This window comes from Heterocephalus glaber, unplaced genomic scaffold (genome assembly GCF_053883595.1).
Source record: "Heterocephalus glaber isolate CG9 unplaced genomic scaffold, H.glaber_assembly_v1.0 deba00001141, whole genome shotgun sequence".
NCBI classification, from domain to species: domain Eukaryota; kingdom Metazoa; phylum Chordata; class Mammalia; order Rodentia; family Bathyergidae; genus Heterocephalus; species Heterocephalus glaber.
The window spans coordinates 1,357,655-1,371,270 of record NW_028258201.1 but is presented as its reverse complement, the minus strand read 5'-3'; the positions used below and the strand labels follow the sequence as shown (position 1 = coordinate 1,371,270).

At 59.7% G+C, this 13,616-nt stretch overlaps 3 protein-coding genes across 9 annotated transcripts; 2 read left to right on the top strand and 1 right to left on the bottom strand.

Moving 5' to 3' along the window:
* Positions 1-261: 261 nt before the first annotated feature.
* Pbx2 (PBX homeobox 2) lies at positions 262-5,108 on the top strand. Of its 3 annotated transcripts, XM_004846874.4 has the most exons (9): positions 472-757; positions 1,484-1,557; positions 1,757-2,004; positions 2,110-2,300; positions 2,463-2,598; positions 2,686-2,839; positions 3,214-3,302; positions 3,409-3,495; positions 3,596-5,108. In XM_004846874.4, exons 1-9 carry the CDS (start codon positions 537-539, stop codon positions 3,686-3,688), a joined length of 1,293 nt encoding a protein of 430 aa, XP_004846931.1. In that variant the 5' UTR covers positions 472-536; the 3' UTR covers positions 3,689-5,108. The 3 variants fall into 3 exon arrangements, with proteins under 3 accessions (XP_087066480.1, XP_087066481.1, XP_004846931.1); XM_087210354.1 differs by having other exon boundaries at positions 262-757; positions 2,463-2,839; positions 3,413-3,495; XM_087210355.1 differs by having other exon boundaries at positions 395-757; positions 2,463-2,839.
* A 133-nt stretch (positions 5,109-5,241) lies between these two features.
* Ager (advanced glycosylation end-product specific receptor) lies at positions 5,242-8,314 on the top strand. Of its 4 annotated transcripts, none has more exons than XM_004846882.4 (11): positions 5,242-5,622; positions 5,744-5,856; positions 5,972-6,164; positions 6,323-6,387; positions 6,492-6,579; positions 6,665-6,847; positions 6,957-7,087; positions 7,277-7,418; positions 7,676-7,702; positions 7,801-7,927; positions 8,048-8,314. In XM_004846882.4, the coding sequence occupies exons 1-11, from the start codon at positions 5,571-5,573 to the stop codon at positions 8,142-8,144; spliced, it is 1,218 nt and encodes a 405-aa protein (XP_004846939.1). In that variant the 5' UTR covers positions 5,242-5,570; the 3' UTR covers positions 8,145-8,314. The 4 variants fall into 4 exon arrangements, with proteins under 4 accessions (XP_004846939.1, XP_021115716.1, XP_021115717.1 ...); XM_021260057.2 differs by having other exon boundaries at positions 7,571-7,702; XM_021260058.2 differs by lacking the exon at positions 6,665-6,847 and having other exon boundaries at positions 7,571-7,702.
* Positions 8,315-8,481: 167 nt separating this feature from the next.
* Positions 8,482-10,875, bottom strand: Rnf5 (ring finger protein 5). 2 transcript variants are annotated; one of them, XM_004846878.4, is made up of 6 exons: positions 10,661-10,875; positions 9,701-9,719; positions 9,494-9,606; positions 9,328-9,382; positions 9,136-9,253; positions 8,482-9,029 (listed from the first exon to the last, which is right to left on the bottom strand). In XM_004846878.4, the coding sequence occupies exons 1-6, from the start codon at positions 10,798-10,800 to the stop codon at positions 8,932-8,934; spliced, it is 543 nt and encodes a 180-aa protein (XP_004846935.1). In that variant the 5' UTR covers positions 10,801-10,875; the 3' UTR covers positions 8,482-8,931. The 2 variants fall into 2 exon arrangements, with proteins under 2 accessions (XP_004846935.1, XP_087066496.1); XM_087210370.1 differs by lacking the exon at positions 9,701-9,719 and having other exon boundaries at positions 10,661-10,858.
* Between the last annotated feature and the right edge of the window lie 2,741 nt (positions 10,876-13,616).

Sequence of the window (13,616 nt, the reverse complement as noted above, 5' to 3'; positions counted from 1 at the left end):
TATGAACTGTGCTGTGTGTGAACCCAGGCGTCCCAGCGGCCAGGGTCCGCGGCACCGAGACCGGATATACAACCCGGGCGGCGGCCGGTGGCTCCTCCGGCCCGGGCGGCGCCCCTCCCCTCCCCTCCCCCACGCGGCGGGGCAGTGGCTGCGCGGCCGCCCGGCCCCGCCCCCGGCCCCGCCCCCGGCCGGCCTGCTCCTCCCGCCCTTCGCCCCTCCCCTTCCTCCCCATCCCCTCCCCCCGCTCCCTCCCCCGCTCCCTCCTCCCTCCTCCCTCTCGCTCACACACACCCCCGCTTGGGCCTCCTCTCTCTCCGGCTCCATTTTCTCCGCCGCCGGGGGCCGGGGTCTCCTGTGGGGGGCCCAGCCGGTACCCCAGGTCTCCCTTCAGTGCCGGGGCGGACCCCGGGGGGGCCGCGAGGGGGGCAGACGGGCGGGGCTGGGGCGGAGGGAGCAGCGGCCCGGCGAGTTTGGGGGGAGTAACCCGGCGGGGGAGGGGCGGAGCAGGGAGGGGGCCTCAGGGCCCCCCCCCAGCCATGGACGAGCGGCTTCTGGGGCCGCCCCCTCCCGGCGGGGGCCGCGGGGGCCTGGGCTTGGTGGGTGGGGAGCCTGGGGGCCCTGGCGAGCCTCCCGGCGGCGGAGACCCCGGTGGGGGCAGCGGGGGGGTCCCGGGAGGCCGAGGGAAGCAGGACATCGGGGACATTCTGCAGCAGATAATGACCATCACCGACCAGAGCCTGGACGAGGCCCAGGCCAAGTGAGTGCCCCCACCCGGCCCCGCACGGGCCCGCCACAAGCGAGTCCTCCGGGCGCCCCCAGCTCCAGGGCCCTCGGCTCCCTTCTCCCCTGGTCCCGGGACCCCCTAGCGGACCAATTCCTCTCGGACCCCCTCCGTCCCTAGGCCCTGCACCCCGCACTAGGTGGTCCCGCTCCCCTCCCAACCTCTCGCTGACTCCCACACCGTCCTGCAGCGGCCCCTGGCTCCAGACTGGAAACTGTTCTGGGGCCCTAGTCTTCTCCCCTCACTCTGCACGCAGCCCGCCCCGTTCTTTCCAGACCTGGGGCGCCCAGGGCCCTCCCGGAGCTCCCGACACTTCTGTCCTCGGCCGCTGCTCCAGGAAGCCCCCCTGCCCCCCCTCCCTGCCCACTGTGCCCTGCTCCCTCTCCCTGCACCCCGGCCTCGCCACTCCTCCACCTCAGCCTCCCTCTCTCTCTCCCTCTCTCTCCTGGACTCTCCCTGGTCACCCTCATTTCTTCTGTCACTCCCAAACCCTTCCACAGCTTTCCAGGCCCCTCCCAGAGCCCCCAGCCCAGTGGGCAGTGCCTCCAGCCTGCACCCTCTGTCCTGAGGCCGATCGCTTCCCGGGGAGCTCCCCCAGCCCCTGCTTTCTCCTCCACAGATTCACGCACACTCACCCTGTACCCTCGTGCTCCCTCGTTTCCCTATCTCAACTTCGCTTTCCCCATTCCCATTCCTCCCAAGGAAACATGCCCTAAACTGCCACCGAATGAAGCCTGCTCTGTTTAGCGTCCTGTGTGAAATCAAGGAGAAAACTGGTATGTGGGCCCCTCGGCCATGGGGACAGAACCGTGTTCACCACGAGGCTGAGTTTGACAACTTGGGGCCCTGAGGAAGGTGGGGACCTTTGGGGCGGGGGGCGGGGGGTTGCTAAGAGGACTGGGCCAGGCCCAAGGCTGGAAACCTGGGTCTTCGGGAGGTCCGGGTCCCCTCTGAGCCGCTTTGCCTGCGCGCTAGGCCTCAGCATTCGAAGCTCCCAAGAGGAGGAGCCAGTGGACCCCCAGCTGATGCGCCTGGACAACATGCTTCTGGCGGAGGGTGTGGCTGGGCCTGAGAAGGGGGGCGGCTCGGCCGCAGCTGCTGCAGCCGCCGCAGCCTCAGGGGGCGGCGTGTCCCCGGACAACTCCATCGAACACTCGGACTACCGCAGCAAGCTGGCCCAGATCCGCCACATCTACCACTCGGAGCTGGAGAAGTATGAGCAGGTGAGACCGGGCTGGGCGGAGCGGGACGCTCGCTGGAGAGAGAGTCCCAGGGCCACAGGGCTACAGGGCCACAAGGCTCCTCCTCGCCCCGTGTCCCTGCTCCAGGCCTGCAACGAGTTCACAACCCACGTCATGAACCTGCTGCGGGAGCAGAGCCGCACGCGGCCCGTGGCGCCCAAGGAGATGGAGCGCATGGTGAGCATCATCCATCGGAAGTTCAGCGCCATCCAGATGCAGCTCAAGCAGAGCACCTGCGAGGCTGTCATGATCCTGCGATCCCGCTTCCTGGATGCCAGGTGGGGCTCAGGGACCGGGCTGGGCGCCAGCCCTGGGCACCCTCCCCTTCCTCTCTGTGCTACACAACACAGAACTCTGTGACAGTGGAGCCCCCTGGAGTTGTGCCGCAGGGCAACCCTGCCAGGACACCAACTGCCCCTCGCCCCCTCCCACCTCTGTAGACGAAAACGCCGCAACTTCAGCAAACAGGCCACCGAGGTCCTGAACGAGTACTTCTACTCCCATCTGAGTAACCCGTATCCCAGTGAGGAGGCCAAGGAGGAGCTTGCCAAGAAGTGCGGCATAACTGTATCCCAGGTGCTGTGGGGCTCGGGAAGGAGCTTGGGGCCTCAGGCTTCCCCCCGGGAAACGTTTCCACCTGACCCTCTGCCCAACACCCCAAAGGTCTCCAACTGGTTTGGGAACAAGCGGATTCGCTATAAGAAGAACATTGGAAAGTTCCAAGAGGAGGCGAACATCTATGCTGTCAAGACCGCCGTGTCAGTCACCCAGGGGGGCCACAGCCGCACGAGCTCCCCGACACCCCCCTCCTCTGCAGGTGGAGCCCACTGCCACCCCGGCTGCTTTGCACACTTCCTGCTTTTGTTCCCACTTCCTGTCTAGGCAGGATCATAGCAGAGGGAGGACTTCTGGGTGGGAGAAAGACCGAGCTGAGATAGGGTGGTGCCGTCGGGGGACAGAGGCCACTCCAGTGAAGCTGCGGCTGCCCCTCCTCCAGTGGGTGTCGAGAGGAGGCTCCGGAACAGCCTGCTTTTGCTGACCGTTGGAATGTTTTGTGGATGACTTGTGTGTAGCAGCACATACATCCCACAGAACTAGCTTACGGGCCTTCTGGAGCCCCAGAGTGGTGTTCCTCTCCTGTCTGCCATCACTGTCTCCATTATACTCCAATTCCTTCTCTCCTCCCCTCAGGCTCTGGCGGCTCTTTCAATCTCTCAGGATCCGGAGACATGTTTCTGGGGATGCCTGGGCTCAATGGAGATTCCTATTCTGCTTCCCAGGTCAGATCCTGTCAGAAACACGCCTGTCCCAAACTTTCCCCCTTTAAGATGCAGGACAGGGACCGAAAGGGTGGCTCCCTGTCACACCGTTCTCTGCTGCCCGCAGGTAGAATCACTCCGACACTCCATGGGGCCAGGCGGCTACGGGGATAACCTCGGCGGAGGCCAGATGTACAGCCCTCGGGAAATGAGGGTGAGTGGGCCCTGGGAGCCTGTCTCTGGCTGTCACCGACAGGGGCTCCACACTGGGGTTCCCAGCAGGGCCTACTCCTACTGCTCCCCCTTCTTTCCAGGCAAATGGCGGCTGGCAGGAGGCTGTGACCCCGTCCTCAGTGACATCCCCGACAGAGGGACCAGGAAGTGTTCACTCCGACACCTCCAACTGATCTCTCCCCTCAGGGTCACAGGGGTGGGGGCTGTCACAGGCAACTCATGACGAGGACGCAGGCATCCAGAGGACAAGCCCCACACAGGAGAAGCACAAGACAGAAGGGCGGATGGGGCGGCCTGGTCCCCTCCCCAGCTGGACCGTCACTGCTGGGCACTGGCGACGTCAGGGAGGACGGGCCTCAGAGGGGCGTGGGCTCTGTCTCCCCCTCCCCCCACCCTTCTCTCCCCTTCCTCTCACACCTACACGCAGCTCTGCTGTTCTCTCCCCGCCCACCCCACTCACACTGCTCTGGAATCTGGAGACGTCAGCCCTGCCCGACCCAGAGATGCCAAACATGGGGACTTGACTTCTGGACGGAGGACACAGCCGCCCCTGTGCACCCACCCTGCCCCTCCAGACGGCTTTATTACCTCATACGCAGCTCATTTTAAACCAATAGAATCGCTCGGTGGACGAGAGTGTCTGACTCAGATAACTACCTCGGAGGGAGTGTCTGCTACTTTAGGGAACTGTTGACTGGACTTTGAGGTTGAACTTTTTTTTCTTTTTTTAAAGAAAAAAGAAACCCTGGGATCCATCTGTATTTTTTGCTTTTTTTTTTGGTTCTTAATTTTTAATTTAGTTTGGGGAAGTAGGTTTTTTAAAATAAATATGCTGATTTTTTTTTCTTGCTTTCCCATATTAGAGGTGATAGCCAAAGGGGTTCTGGGAAGAGAAAGGGAAACCAACAGAACTGGTAAAGAAGCTCAGGCCTGACCCCCGGGAGGTGACTTTATAGGACAACAAGCCCTTCCCTCTGATCACTTCCGAGTCACTTGCTTGTGCCAGCAAGTTTCTGCGGCACTCAGCACACAGGTGGCGAGGGGCTCACCCTGCTGGCCGCCTAGCCCCTCTTCCCACAACCTTTGGGCAGGGCTGGACTCAGTAACTGAGGAAATTGAAGATACCACCTTCCCGGTGTGACATGTCTTTCTTTTCTTTTTAACTAGTATTTGCAGATTGGAGAATAGGGAGGGGATTCTTGCCAAATATGTTAAATATGGGTTGGGTGCCTATTATATATGTATCTCCTTCAGTTTCCCCAGAAATGAGGCATTTTTAAGTTTTTTCTCCAAAATCGAGGTGGGTAGAGGAGGGAGGTTGGAAAAAGCCAGATGCAGGGGAAAGGTAAAAACACTGTCCCATCCTCGGCCCTGACCCATCTGACCCCTCAGACACCCTCAGGATTTTTCGAGACTGTCAGAGTGGGGATTCTCTCCTCTCAAAGACCGGGCAGGAGTGGGGGACAGTTGGGAATGTGGTGGGTGGGGTTGGGAGGCAGGGCCAGGGGCAGTTCTCTCCTCACTTGCAAACTTGTAGTTTCACAAAAAAAGAAACAATGCAGTTTTAAATAAAGAAATTTCTTTTTTCCCTGGGTTTAGTTGAGAATTTTTTTCAAAAACCAAGAAACCCTAGAAGAAATGTTTTTCTCTCACAAATCCCCCGAAGGTTTCTCCCGCCCCCCAGCCTGGTCCTGACCACACAGCCCCACGTTCACCCTGGAGACAGCCTGGCCTGAAGCCCGTAGCCTAGCAAGCTCGCCCGGTCAGGAAGGGGCTCCAGGCAGCCCTCCTGGGCCTGGTGGAATAGGCAGGGCTGTGCAGGGAATGAGGCCCTCAGAGGTGCCCTCTCCGCCCCCAGGAAGCTCCAGTGCCCAGGGGTGGGGTGAGAATTGCTTCTAGCACCTGAAGGGCTCTTGTGGAAGAGGCGTGAATTCCTAGCATTCCCTGTGACAGGACAAGATGGACACGGGGCAGGGGAGGGGGACAGGCCCCACCTAGGGCGGTGGTCACAGCAAGGGAAGGCGCAGAGAGCCAGGAGCCTGGGAAGCAAGCAGGATGGCAGCACGGGCAGCAGCGGGAACCTGGGTGTTGGTCCTCAGTCTGTGGGGTGAGCACTCCCCGTGGAAAGCATCCCACCCTCCACCTCCCCAGAGCCTCAAGCTCCCTCACCCACCTTTTCCTAATGGGCCCGGGCTCCCTTCCGGCCCCTACCACGGGGTGTCCCTCAGGGGCAGCGGCAGCAGTGGGCGGCCAGAACGTCACAGCCCGGATCGGGAAGCCGCTGGTGCTGAACTGTAAGGGGGCCCCTAAGAAGCCACCGCAGCAGCTGGAATGGAAACTGGTAAGCAGGGCTGCTTGGCCTCCCACCCTCCAGAGCCCTGTGAGGGTTGGCATGCACCGCCCTGCCTCGCCAGCCCTGTCCCAACGGCTTGAGCTGCAGCCTTCCCTGTCTCCAGAACACAGGCCGCACGGAGGCGTGGAAGGTCCTCTCCCCACAGGGAGGCCCCTGGGACAGCGTGGCTCGTGTCCTCCCCAACGGCTCCCTCCTCCTTCCGGCTGTTGGGATCCAGGATGAGGGGACTTTCCGGTGCCGGGCAAGGAATAGGCATGGAAAGGAGACCAAGTCCACCTACCGGGTTGGAGTCTACCGTAAGGGCCCTTCCACCTCTAAGGAAAAGCCTTCTCTCCCAGCCCTCGGCTCCCAGGCCCCGGTGTGAGGACCCCTGACTTCTGCCGTCCCCATTCCCATACCTGGGTGCACGAAGTTTCAAAGCAGCAGCCTCTGACTGGACTTTTCCCTCCTTCAGAGATTCCTGGCAAGCCAGAAATTGTAGATCCTGCCTCGGGACTCATACCTGGTGTCCCCAATAAGGTAGTGGACAAAAGTGGAGAAACAGAAAAGAGTCCCGTGAATACACCTGTGTCGGGCAGCGTCTCCCATTTCCAAAGGATGGTGAGATCGCCACTCTTCCCCAGGTGGGGACGTGTGTGTCCGAGGGAGGCTACCCTGCAGGGACTCTCAGCTGGCACCTGGATGGGAAACCCCTCGAGCCCGATGGAAAAGGTGAGCCCCAAAGTGCCCCCACGCCAGCTGGCTTCTTCCCACTCTCCCACACCCAGCGGGCTTCTCCCCTCGTGCCCCCACCTAGGAGTGGCTGTGCAGGAACAGACCAGGAGACACCCGGAGACTGGGCTCTTCACTCTCCAATCGGAGCTGACGGTGACCCCGGCCAGGGTGGGGGCCACCCGCCCCACCTTCTCCTGCAGCTTCAGCCCAGGCCTTCCCAGGAGCAAGGCCTTACACGCTGCTCCTATCCAGCCCAGTGTCTGGGGTGAGCAGGGGGGTGCAGAGAGCCCCAAGTTCAGTGGAAGTATGGTTTCCAGGCAGCCAGGGGTCAAGCCCACGGCCACCAGGACCAGTCTCATACCTTCCGTCCCCAGAGCCTGTCCCCCTGGGGAATGTGCAGCTGGTGGTGGAGCCAGCAGGTGGAACAGTAGCTCCTGGAGGGTCGGTGACCCTGACCTGTGAAGCTCCTGCCCAACCCACTCCTGAAATCCACTGGGTGAAGGACGTGAGTGGCCTGGAGGGGCTGGGAGGTAGAGAGAGCCCTAACTGGCAAGTAGAGAAGAGCGGAGCTAATGGAGGGCAGGTGGGCAAGGAGCTGAGGCAGAAGACAGGGCGTCTGAGGCTGTGGAGACCAAAGGCCAAGGTGGGGACCGCTGGTCTAGGGCACAAGGAAGGTCTCCTCCCTCTCCTCCAGGGAGCGCGCCTGTCCCTGCCTCCCAGCCCTGTGCTGCTCCTCCCTGAAGTCAGGCCCCAAGACCAGGGGACCTACAGCTGTGTGGCCATGCATCCCAGCCACGAGCCCCAGGAAAGCCCTGCCGTGAGCATCAGCATTGTGGGTGAGGCTCCCCACACCCCAGGGACCCTGGGGCTGGGCTGAGGACACAGCAGGCTCCAACTCCCTAACCCATTCCGACCCTGTCCCCAAGAGCCACCCCACCTCCCCCAGTCACCCACACCAGGCCTCCTGCACCCCACCCGATCAACCCAGCCTCTCCCTCTGAACTGAAGAAAAGGAAGGACAGCAGAGGGTCCCACAGCCTTCCCCGACTGAAGCCCTTTTTCCCTTCTGACTTGCTCCAAATTTGTCTTCCAGAAACAGATGAGGAGGGGCAAGCTGCAGGTGAGGGGCTGGGGTAGTCAGAGATGCAGGCAGGGGGTCGACCAGAAAGGAGTGGTGAGTGGCGAGGCAGTGCCCTCAGCTTCCCCGTCTCCCTGCAGGCTCCGTCGGGGGCTCCGGGCTGGGAACTCTAGCCCTGGCCCTAGGGACCCTGGCAGGCCTGGGGATAGCTGCCCTGCTCACTGGGGTCATTGTGTGGCGAAGGAGGCAACACCAAGGAAAGGAGAGGTAAGTGAGGACAGCCGGACACCTCAGACTTGGGGCTTCTGGGCGGCAAGGGAGAGGCTGGGGGCTGGGGAGAGAACAGTGCTAGGAGCCACGTGTGGGATTCTCCCCAACCCTCCTCAGGAAGGTCCCAGAGAGCCAGGAGGAGCAGGAGGAGCGTGCAGGGCTGAACCAGTCAGAGGTGCCCGAGACAGCCGGGAGCAGCACAGGAGGGCCGTGAGGTGAGGGGCCCCGGGCAGACCGGCCATCGGCTCCCTCGCCTTCTCCCTGGACCACACTGGCCCCAGACCAGCTCTCCCGTCACTCGCCCCAGCTCGCCACACTTCCTTCCACAACCAGAGCCCTTCATGAATGGACCATGCCAAGTAAACACCTCACACATCTTGCCAAGTACACTGTGTGTGTGGGGGTGGGTGGGATATAGACAGAGACAGACAGACAGACTCACCCACTGCACCCCTGAGAGCTGCAAAGGAGAGGGGCTCACCACATACATCTACGAAGGTTGGGGAGGTGAGGCTTCCATTCTAGAAAGAACTTGGAAAAGTCCCCATCAATACATTTCACCTTTTTTATTGAATTTGTAATAAAGGAGGTAGTGGGAGGGGTGAACACTTAGAATCACAACCCATATTAGATACTGGGGAGAGAAAAATTAAATTAAATCAACAAGAGGAAGAGCAGGGAGAGTCAGAAGGAGCCTTGCCCACCTTTCAACATCAAATCCAGGAATCTGAGGGAAAGTGAAGGATTATGAGAGAGGACAGACAGACACTCCCTTCTGTCAGCCCTCCTCGCCACGGCTGGGGTCCCCGGCAGCAGTTCAGAGCACTGGGGTCTCCTCTGGTACACAGCTGTCACCCTTCTCCCCACGCCCTCCCGGGGAGCGGCCAGGCTTAGCCCTCCAAAGAAAACAGGGGACGGGGGTCCAGAAGTTAGGAAGGGTCAGCAGAGACCCCCAATACTGATTCTCCTCTGGCTGGAGGTGGGCAGGAAGGAGACACAGCTCAAATACTGAGCAGCCAGAAAAAGAAGAAGATGGCGAGAAACAGGAAGAGGGAATCCTGCCAGCTGGAGGCGGGGTGACCCTGGCCCAGATCCACACCTGTGGGGAGAAAGACAGCTGCGGAAGCATGCAGCCCTAGGCCGTGGGGGAGCTGGGGGGGCACTGCGCGGGGCCTCCGGGCGGGCAGCTCAGGGAGGACTCTCACCTGCACCCCGGCGGAAAGGCTCGTGGATATTGAAGACAGTGGTGAAAAAGCCGAAGGGGAAAGCACCGACACCAAATGAGAAGTGAAAGCCTCCGGTATCACCAAACGGCTGGAACCCCTGGGGAGGCAGGAGAGTCAGGGAAACCAGGCACATCACTGTCAAGGAAGGGACACAGCTAGCCAGGAACTCACCCCTCTGCTCTCTGGAGCCGGTCGCTGGCCCTGGGGACGGGGTGGAGTTTTCAGTCTGAGGGCCAAAGAGAGAGACCATTAACACGGAGTCTTCCCTCCCCTTCGGCACCGTCTTACTGGAGCAGAATCCTTCCGTCTTACCCCAGCAACACCTGCAGTCTCTCACCTGGGATCCTGGGGCTTCTGGCTCCCTCGCCCATAGAGCGGGACAACCTTCTCTCTGCTGATGCCGGCTTTACACACTGGGCACTCTTGCCGATCTGGCCGTGTCTCCAGCCACTGGGGAGAAAAGATAAAATGGCTTCAAGTGCACAAAACGGGTCTCCCAGCTCCTCAGGCCGCCTCATCCCTCTCTTCACTTCCCCATACACACCTGATGCAGACAGGGCCAACTGGATAGGAGGCAAAAAAAAAAAAAAGCGAAAAAGTCAAACTAGCAGCAGAAAAGAGAGACACAGATCTCAGACTTCACCGAGTCTCATTTCACCTCTCCCCAGGTACTGTATTATCTATTTCCTTTTATATTTTCTGCAACCTCTACCATGCCAGCCAACTCAGCCTTCCTGCTTCTCTGATCTTCCAGTACCTAAAGCTCCACGCATCCTCAACACACTCAGCCCTCTCCTCACTCCTCTCCCCTGACACACACAAAGTCTCATTCCCTCCCTCTCTGCCTTCCAACTTAATTTCCAATTAGCTTCAACCCACTCCTTTCCAGGTCTCTCTCAGCCCCAGCCCCATCCTGATCCCCACCTCTCCGAACCAAACCTCCTTTCCCAGCACGTTCTCCACTGCTCCTTTTCCTCTCGCTTTCAAGCTTATTAAAGTCCCGATTTCCACGGCCCCGTCACCTCTCAGTTGTGTCCCTCCACAGGGCCCTTATCCAGGTCTGTCATCATTAGCCCTCCCCGATCTCACCTGTGTATGAGCCCATGTGCCCTGGGTCTCCCCTGCTCGCCTGATGAGTGCCCTCCTAACCTTTAGATCTCATCGTTTCTACTTGTACAACTAAGAAACTCTTAACTTCCCTGGAGTAAGTTGGTTCGGGTCTCTCGCCTGTACAGATGTCCCCTTACTCTCCACCCCACCTCCTCCGTATAATCCACCACACACGAACCACCTCCTAATTTCTAAGACCCCCATTTTCACACATCTGCACAGAAGTGATCCACCCACCCACACATACCAGAGAGGACACACATGCCTGCCTTCCTCGGGGCTCCCCTATGGACTGTGCCCTCCGATTACCTGTATGATCGTATGGTCCCCCGCTCCTGGCGGCCCCAGTACAAAGATGCACCCCACCGCTTTCTGCCCCGTCCCAGATGCTCACCAGTACAGGTGGCCACACACACTGACCACAGCTTCCCGAGCGGTCTCCAAACATATATTACATTCGAAGGTCGCGCCCGCCCCGCCCCGCTCGCCGTTTGGCCCTTCGGGGCCCCCGTCCTCCTCCTCTGCTGCTGCCATGGCCGGTTCGGTTTCGCCCCCGCGTACCCCTCAGTCCCCCGAAACACACATACACACGCCCCAACAAACGAGAGACTGCCTCCTGCCCACGGTCATTGGGCAGGCTTCAAGGTTTTCTACACTCTATTGGTCTGAATACCTACCAATCATGTTGTACTCTAAAGAAAGGATTGGGCTAAAGGATGAGGGCGGGAAAAGGCTTGCGCGGCCCTACCCTTGCACAATGGTTATTGGCTGGTACAGCCGCACTCAGCATGCAAGGCCGCGCGATTGGTAACAACTCGCTGTCCCGGCTCCATCGCCGGCCAGGAAGAGTTTAATTCGTCTGAGTAGCTGCCAGTTATAACCAAAGGCCAAAAGCAATTGGTTCGGGACCGATAGATCTCGCCCCCTCTAAACCCCTTTCTTTCGTTCACTTCCTCTTTCGAAGAATGTCCGGATTCTTATTGGACTTTGGAGTATACGGCTCCAAAGCACGTGATTGGCTAGAACTCCAAGGAAAATGGTGGTTAGAAGAAATACGCCTGCGCAGCACGCAGCGGAACTGGGTAAACCGATTGTGAAGGTTGAACCTTCTGTGATTCCACCCTTCATCTCTATTTTGTTGCCATGGTGACTACAATTGGCTGGGCCCGGTTCAAAGCCCGCGTCTCGGCCTCATCCGGGTCCTCTGGTGGTGGACTCTCTTGGCTGATTGGGCCATTTCTTTCGCCTCTGATTGGCCGAGAGCGGGAAAGCCGGCGCAGAGCTCGGAAAAAAGCAGAAATACTAGGGTCTCCGGGTTCAAGATGGCTCCGTCCTCCTTAGGTGACGTAGGGGACAGAGCCTGGGACCTCCCCTCCCTTTTAGTGAAGGGAGCAGAACGAGCATTAGCCCGACGCCTGGATGGTGCGAGCATAGACCTGCGGCGCCGGTTTTAACCCACCTCCTCGGCTGGACAACTCAGCCTATCCTCTAGGTGACCGAGCAGGACTGAACTACAGCTCACCCATCCACTTTTTAATGTGACGCTGAGAACAGGGTCAGCCTCGACTCCGCCCTGAACTATAAGAGCAGAGAAGGTCTAGCCCACCCCTTCATGAGGAGGCATATAGTAGGCAAGGCCGGGCCCTTTTTAAGTGACCTGCGCCAGAATAGGGTTAGTTCCGCCCATTCCTCCTTGTAACCTGCCCGGCAGAGCTGGGGACCTCCTGGGCTGGACGCCTAGGAGCTTTGGCCTTTCCTACTGTCAGTGACCCTCGCTGTGGTTCAGGGATCAGAATCTGAGTAACAATCCTCCCATTGTCAACAATCTTCCCATCCTCTTCTCCAGGGTGTGTATACTCAAGCAAGGAAAAGGTGGGGGGTGGGGGGAGATTGCCACAGGCTGAAAGATGCTCAGCAACACCCCGATAAAAGGTCCCATGTGACTCAAGAATAAGAAAAGATGAAGTCAGGCGTGGTGACGCACGCCTGGAATCTCAGTGCTCGGGAGGCTGAGGCAGGAGGATCGCCGAGATTTTGAGGCCAACTTGGGCTACATAGTGAGTTCAAGGCCAGCCTGAATTACATAGAGACGCTGCCTTTAAGAATAAAAAGAAAAAGAGAAGATGAGAAATGGGGAGTTGTGTAGAGAAGAACAGGGAAAGTAAGACTCAGATTTAGGAAAGAAGGTATTGAAATGGAGACAAGGAGGGAGGAGTAGGTAAAGAGAACAGGAGTAGGTAATGGTAATACAGAAAAGAGGGGAGCAGGGGCTGCAGAGCTGGATACAGGGCTACAAAATTAAGAGGGCAGTCATCTGAGACGAATTAGCATTCTCCCCCACCCAAAGGAAGCAGTGCCTCAAAGCCCAATTTCCATTGCAAGAAAAGATCCACTCAGATTCTGTGTTGGGGAGAAGGGTTGCTTCAGCTTGAATAAGGAGGCTAACAGGAGGAACTGGGAAAGAGGTAAACCAGCGAGGACGGGAACTGGAGCAGGAGTGGGCCAGAGAGGGTGAGTGGAGGAAGGCGGGCTGCGGGGATGGGGTGGGGTGAGGTGGGGTACAAAGGGCAAAGGGATCAGACCAGAGTGCTGGAGGGCGAGGTGGGGAAGAGATGGAGTCCTGAAGGGGAAAAAGAGGGTAACTTCGTGCTCGGAATATAGTAGGTGCTGGACAGAAGGACACAAATAGCGCGGCGGGGGGGGGGGGGGCAAGAAAAGGGTCGTGAAGAGTTGGGAGTTGAACGGACCGAGCAGATCCTGGAGTTCAGGAGAAAGGAAGAAATCAGAAAGGGACGAAGGAAACGTGGCAGTACTGGGAGAGCTGGTGTAGAATGAGAGAAAGGAATGCGCCGAAGGAGGAATACAGCGGCAGCAGGGCGTTCACAGCCGTTTGTGCTGAAAGGGTCGGGGGGGGAAAAAAGATGCAGCTGGAAAAAAAGATGCAGCTGGAGCCGAGGCCGAAGTGAGCCGAGCTCTCGCGGGGCGGAGCTGGCTAGAGGATGCGGCGACTAGGGCGGAGACACCCGGGTCTCTGAGAGGCGATTGGCAGAACGGGCCGCCCATCACCGCCTCCCACTTCCTGGTCAGCCCCGGAAGCCAGCGGCGCTGGGGAGGGGCGGGGGAGATAGCGGCGCCAGCTGCCCCAGCCCTCAGAGACCGCGGGAAGGGAGGGCGGGGGGACGACCCCCCACCGTTCCTACCGCGATGGGCCCGGCCTTCCACCCCCACCGCCCCTCCACCGGCCGGGGCTAGGATACCCCCAAGTCCTGTCGCCCCCTTGGCACCGACACCCCGGCCGAGAGACACAGCCAGCCGCCGCCACCGCCGCCGCAGCCCGGCTGGGGAGGGGG

Coding starts and splice junctions, on each gene's coding strand:
- Pbx2 (XM_087210355.1), top strand. CDS start 537: ATGGACGAGCGGCTTCTGGGGCCGCCCCCTCCCGGCGGGGGCCGCGGG. Junction 2,301..2,462: donor TCCCGCTTCCTGGATGCCAG/GTGGGGCTCAGG, acceptor CCACCTCTGTAG/ACGAAAACGCCGCAACTTCA. Junction 2,840..3,213: donor GACACCCCCCTCCTCTGCAG/GTGGAGCCCACT, acceptor TCCTCCCCTCAG/GCTCTGGCGGCTCTTTCAAT.
- Ager (XM_021260057.2), top strand. CDS start 5,571: ATGGCAGCACGGGCAGCAGCGGGAACCTGGGTGTTGGTCCTCAGTCTG. Junction 5,857..5,971: donor AGCAGCTGGAATGGAAACTG/GTAAGCAGGGCT, acceptor CCCTGTCTCCAG/AACACAGGCCGCACGGAGGC. Junction 6,580..6,664: donor CCTCGAGCCCGATGGAAAAG/GTGAGCCCCAAA, acceptor GCCCCCACCTAG/GAGTGGCTGTGCAGGAACAG.
- Rnf5 (XM_004846878.4), bottom strand. CDS start 10,800: ATGGCAGCAGCAGAGGAGGAGGACGGGGGCCCCGAAGGGCCAAACGGC. Junction 9,254..9,327: donor CGGCTCCAGAGAGCAGAGGG/GTGAGTTCCTGG, acceptor CTGCCTCCCCAG/GGGTTCCAGCCGTTTGGTGA. Junction 9,030..9,135: donor GCCTTTCCGCCGGGGTGCAG/GTGAGAGTCCTC, acceptor TTCTCCCCACAG/GTGTGGATCTGGGCCAGGGT.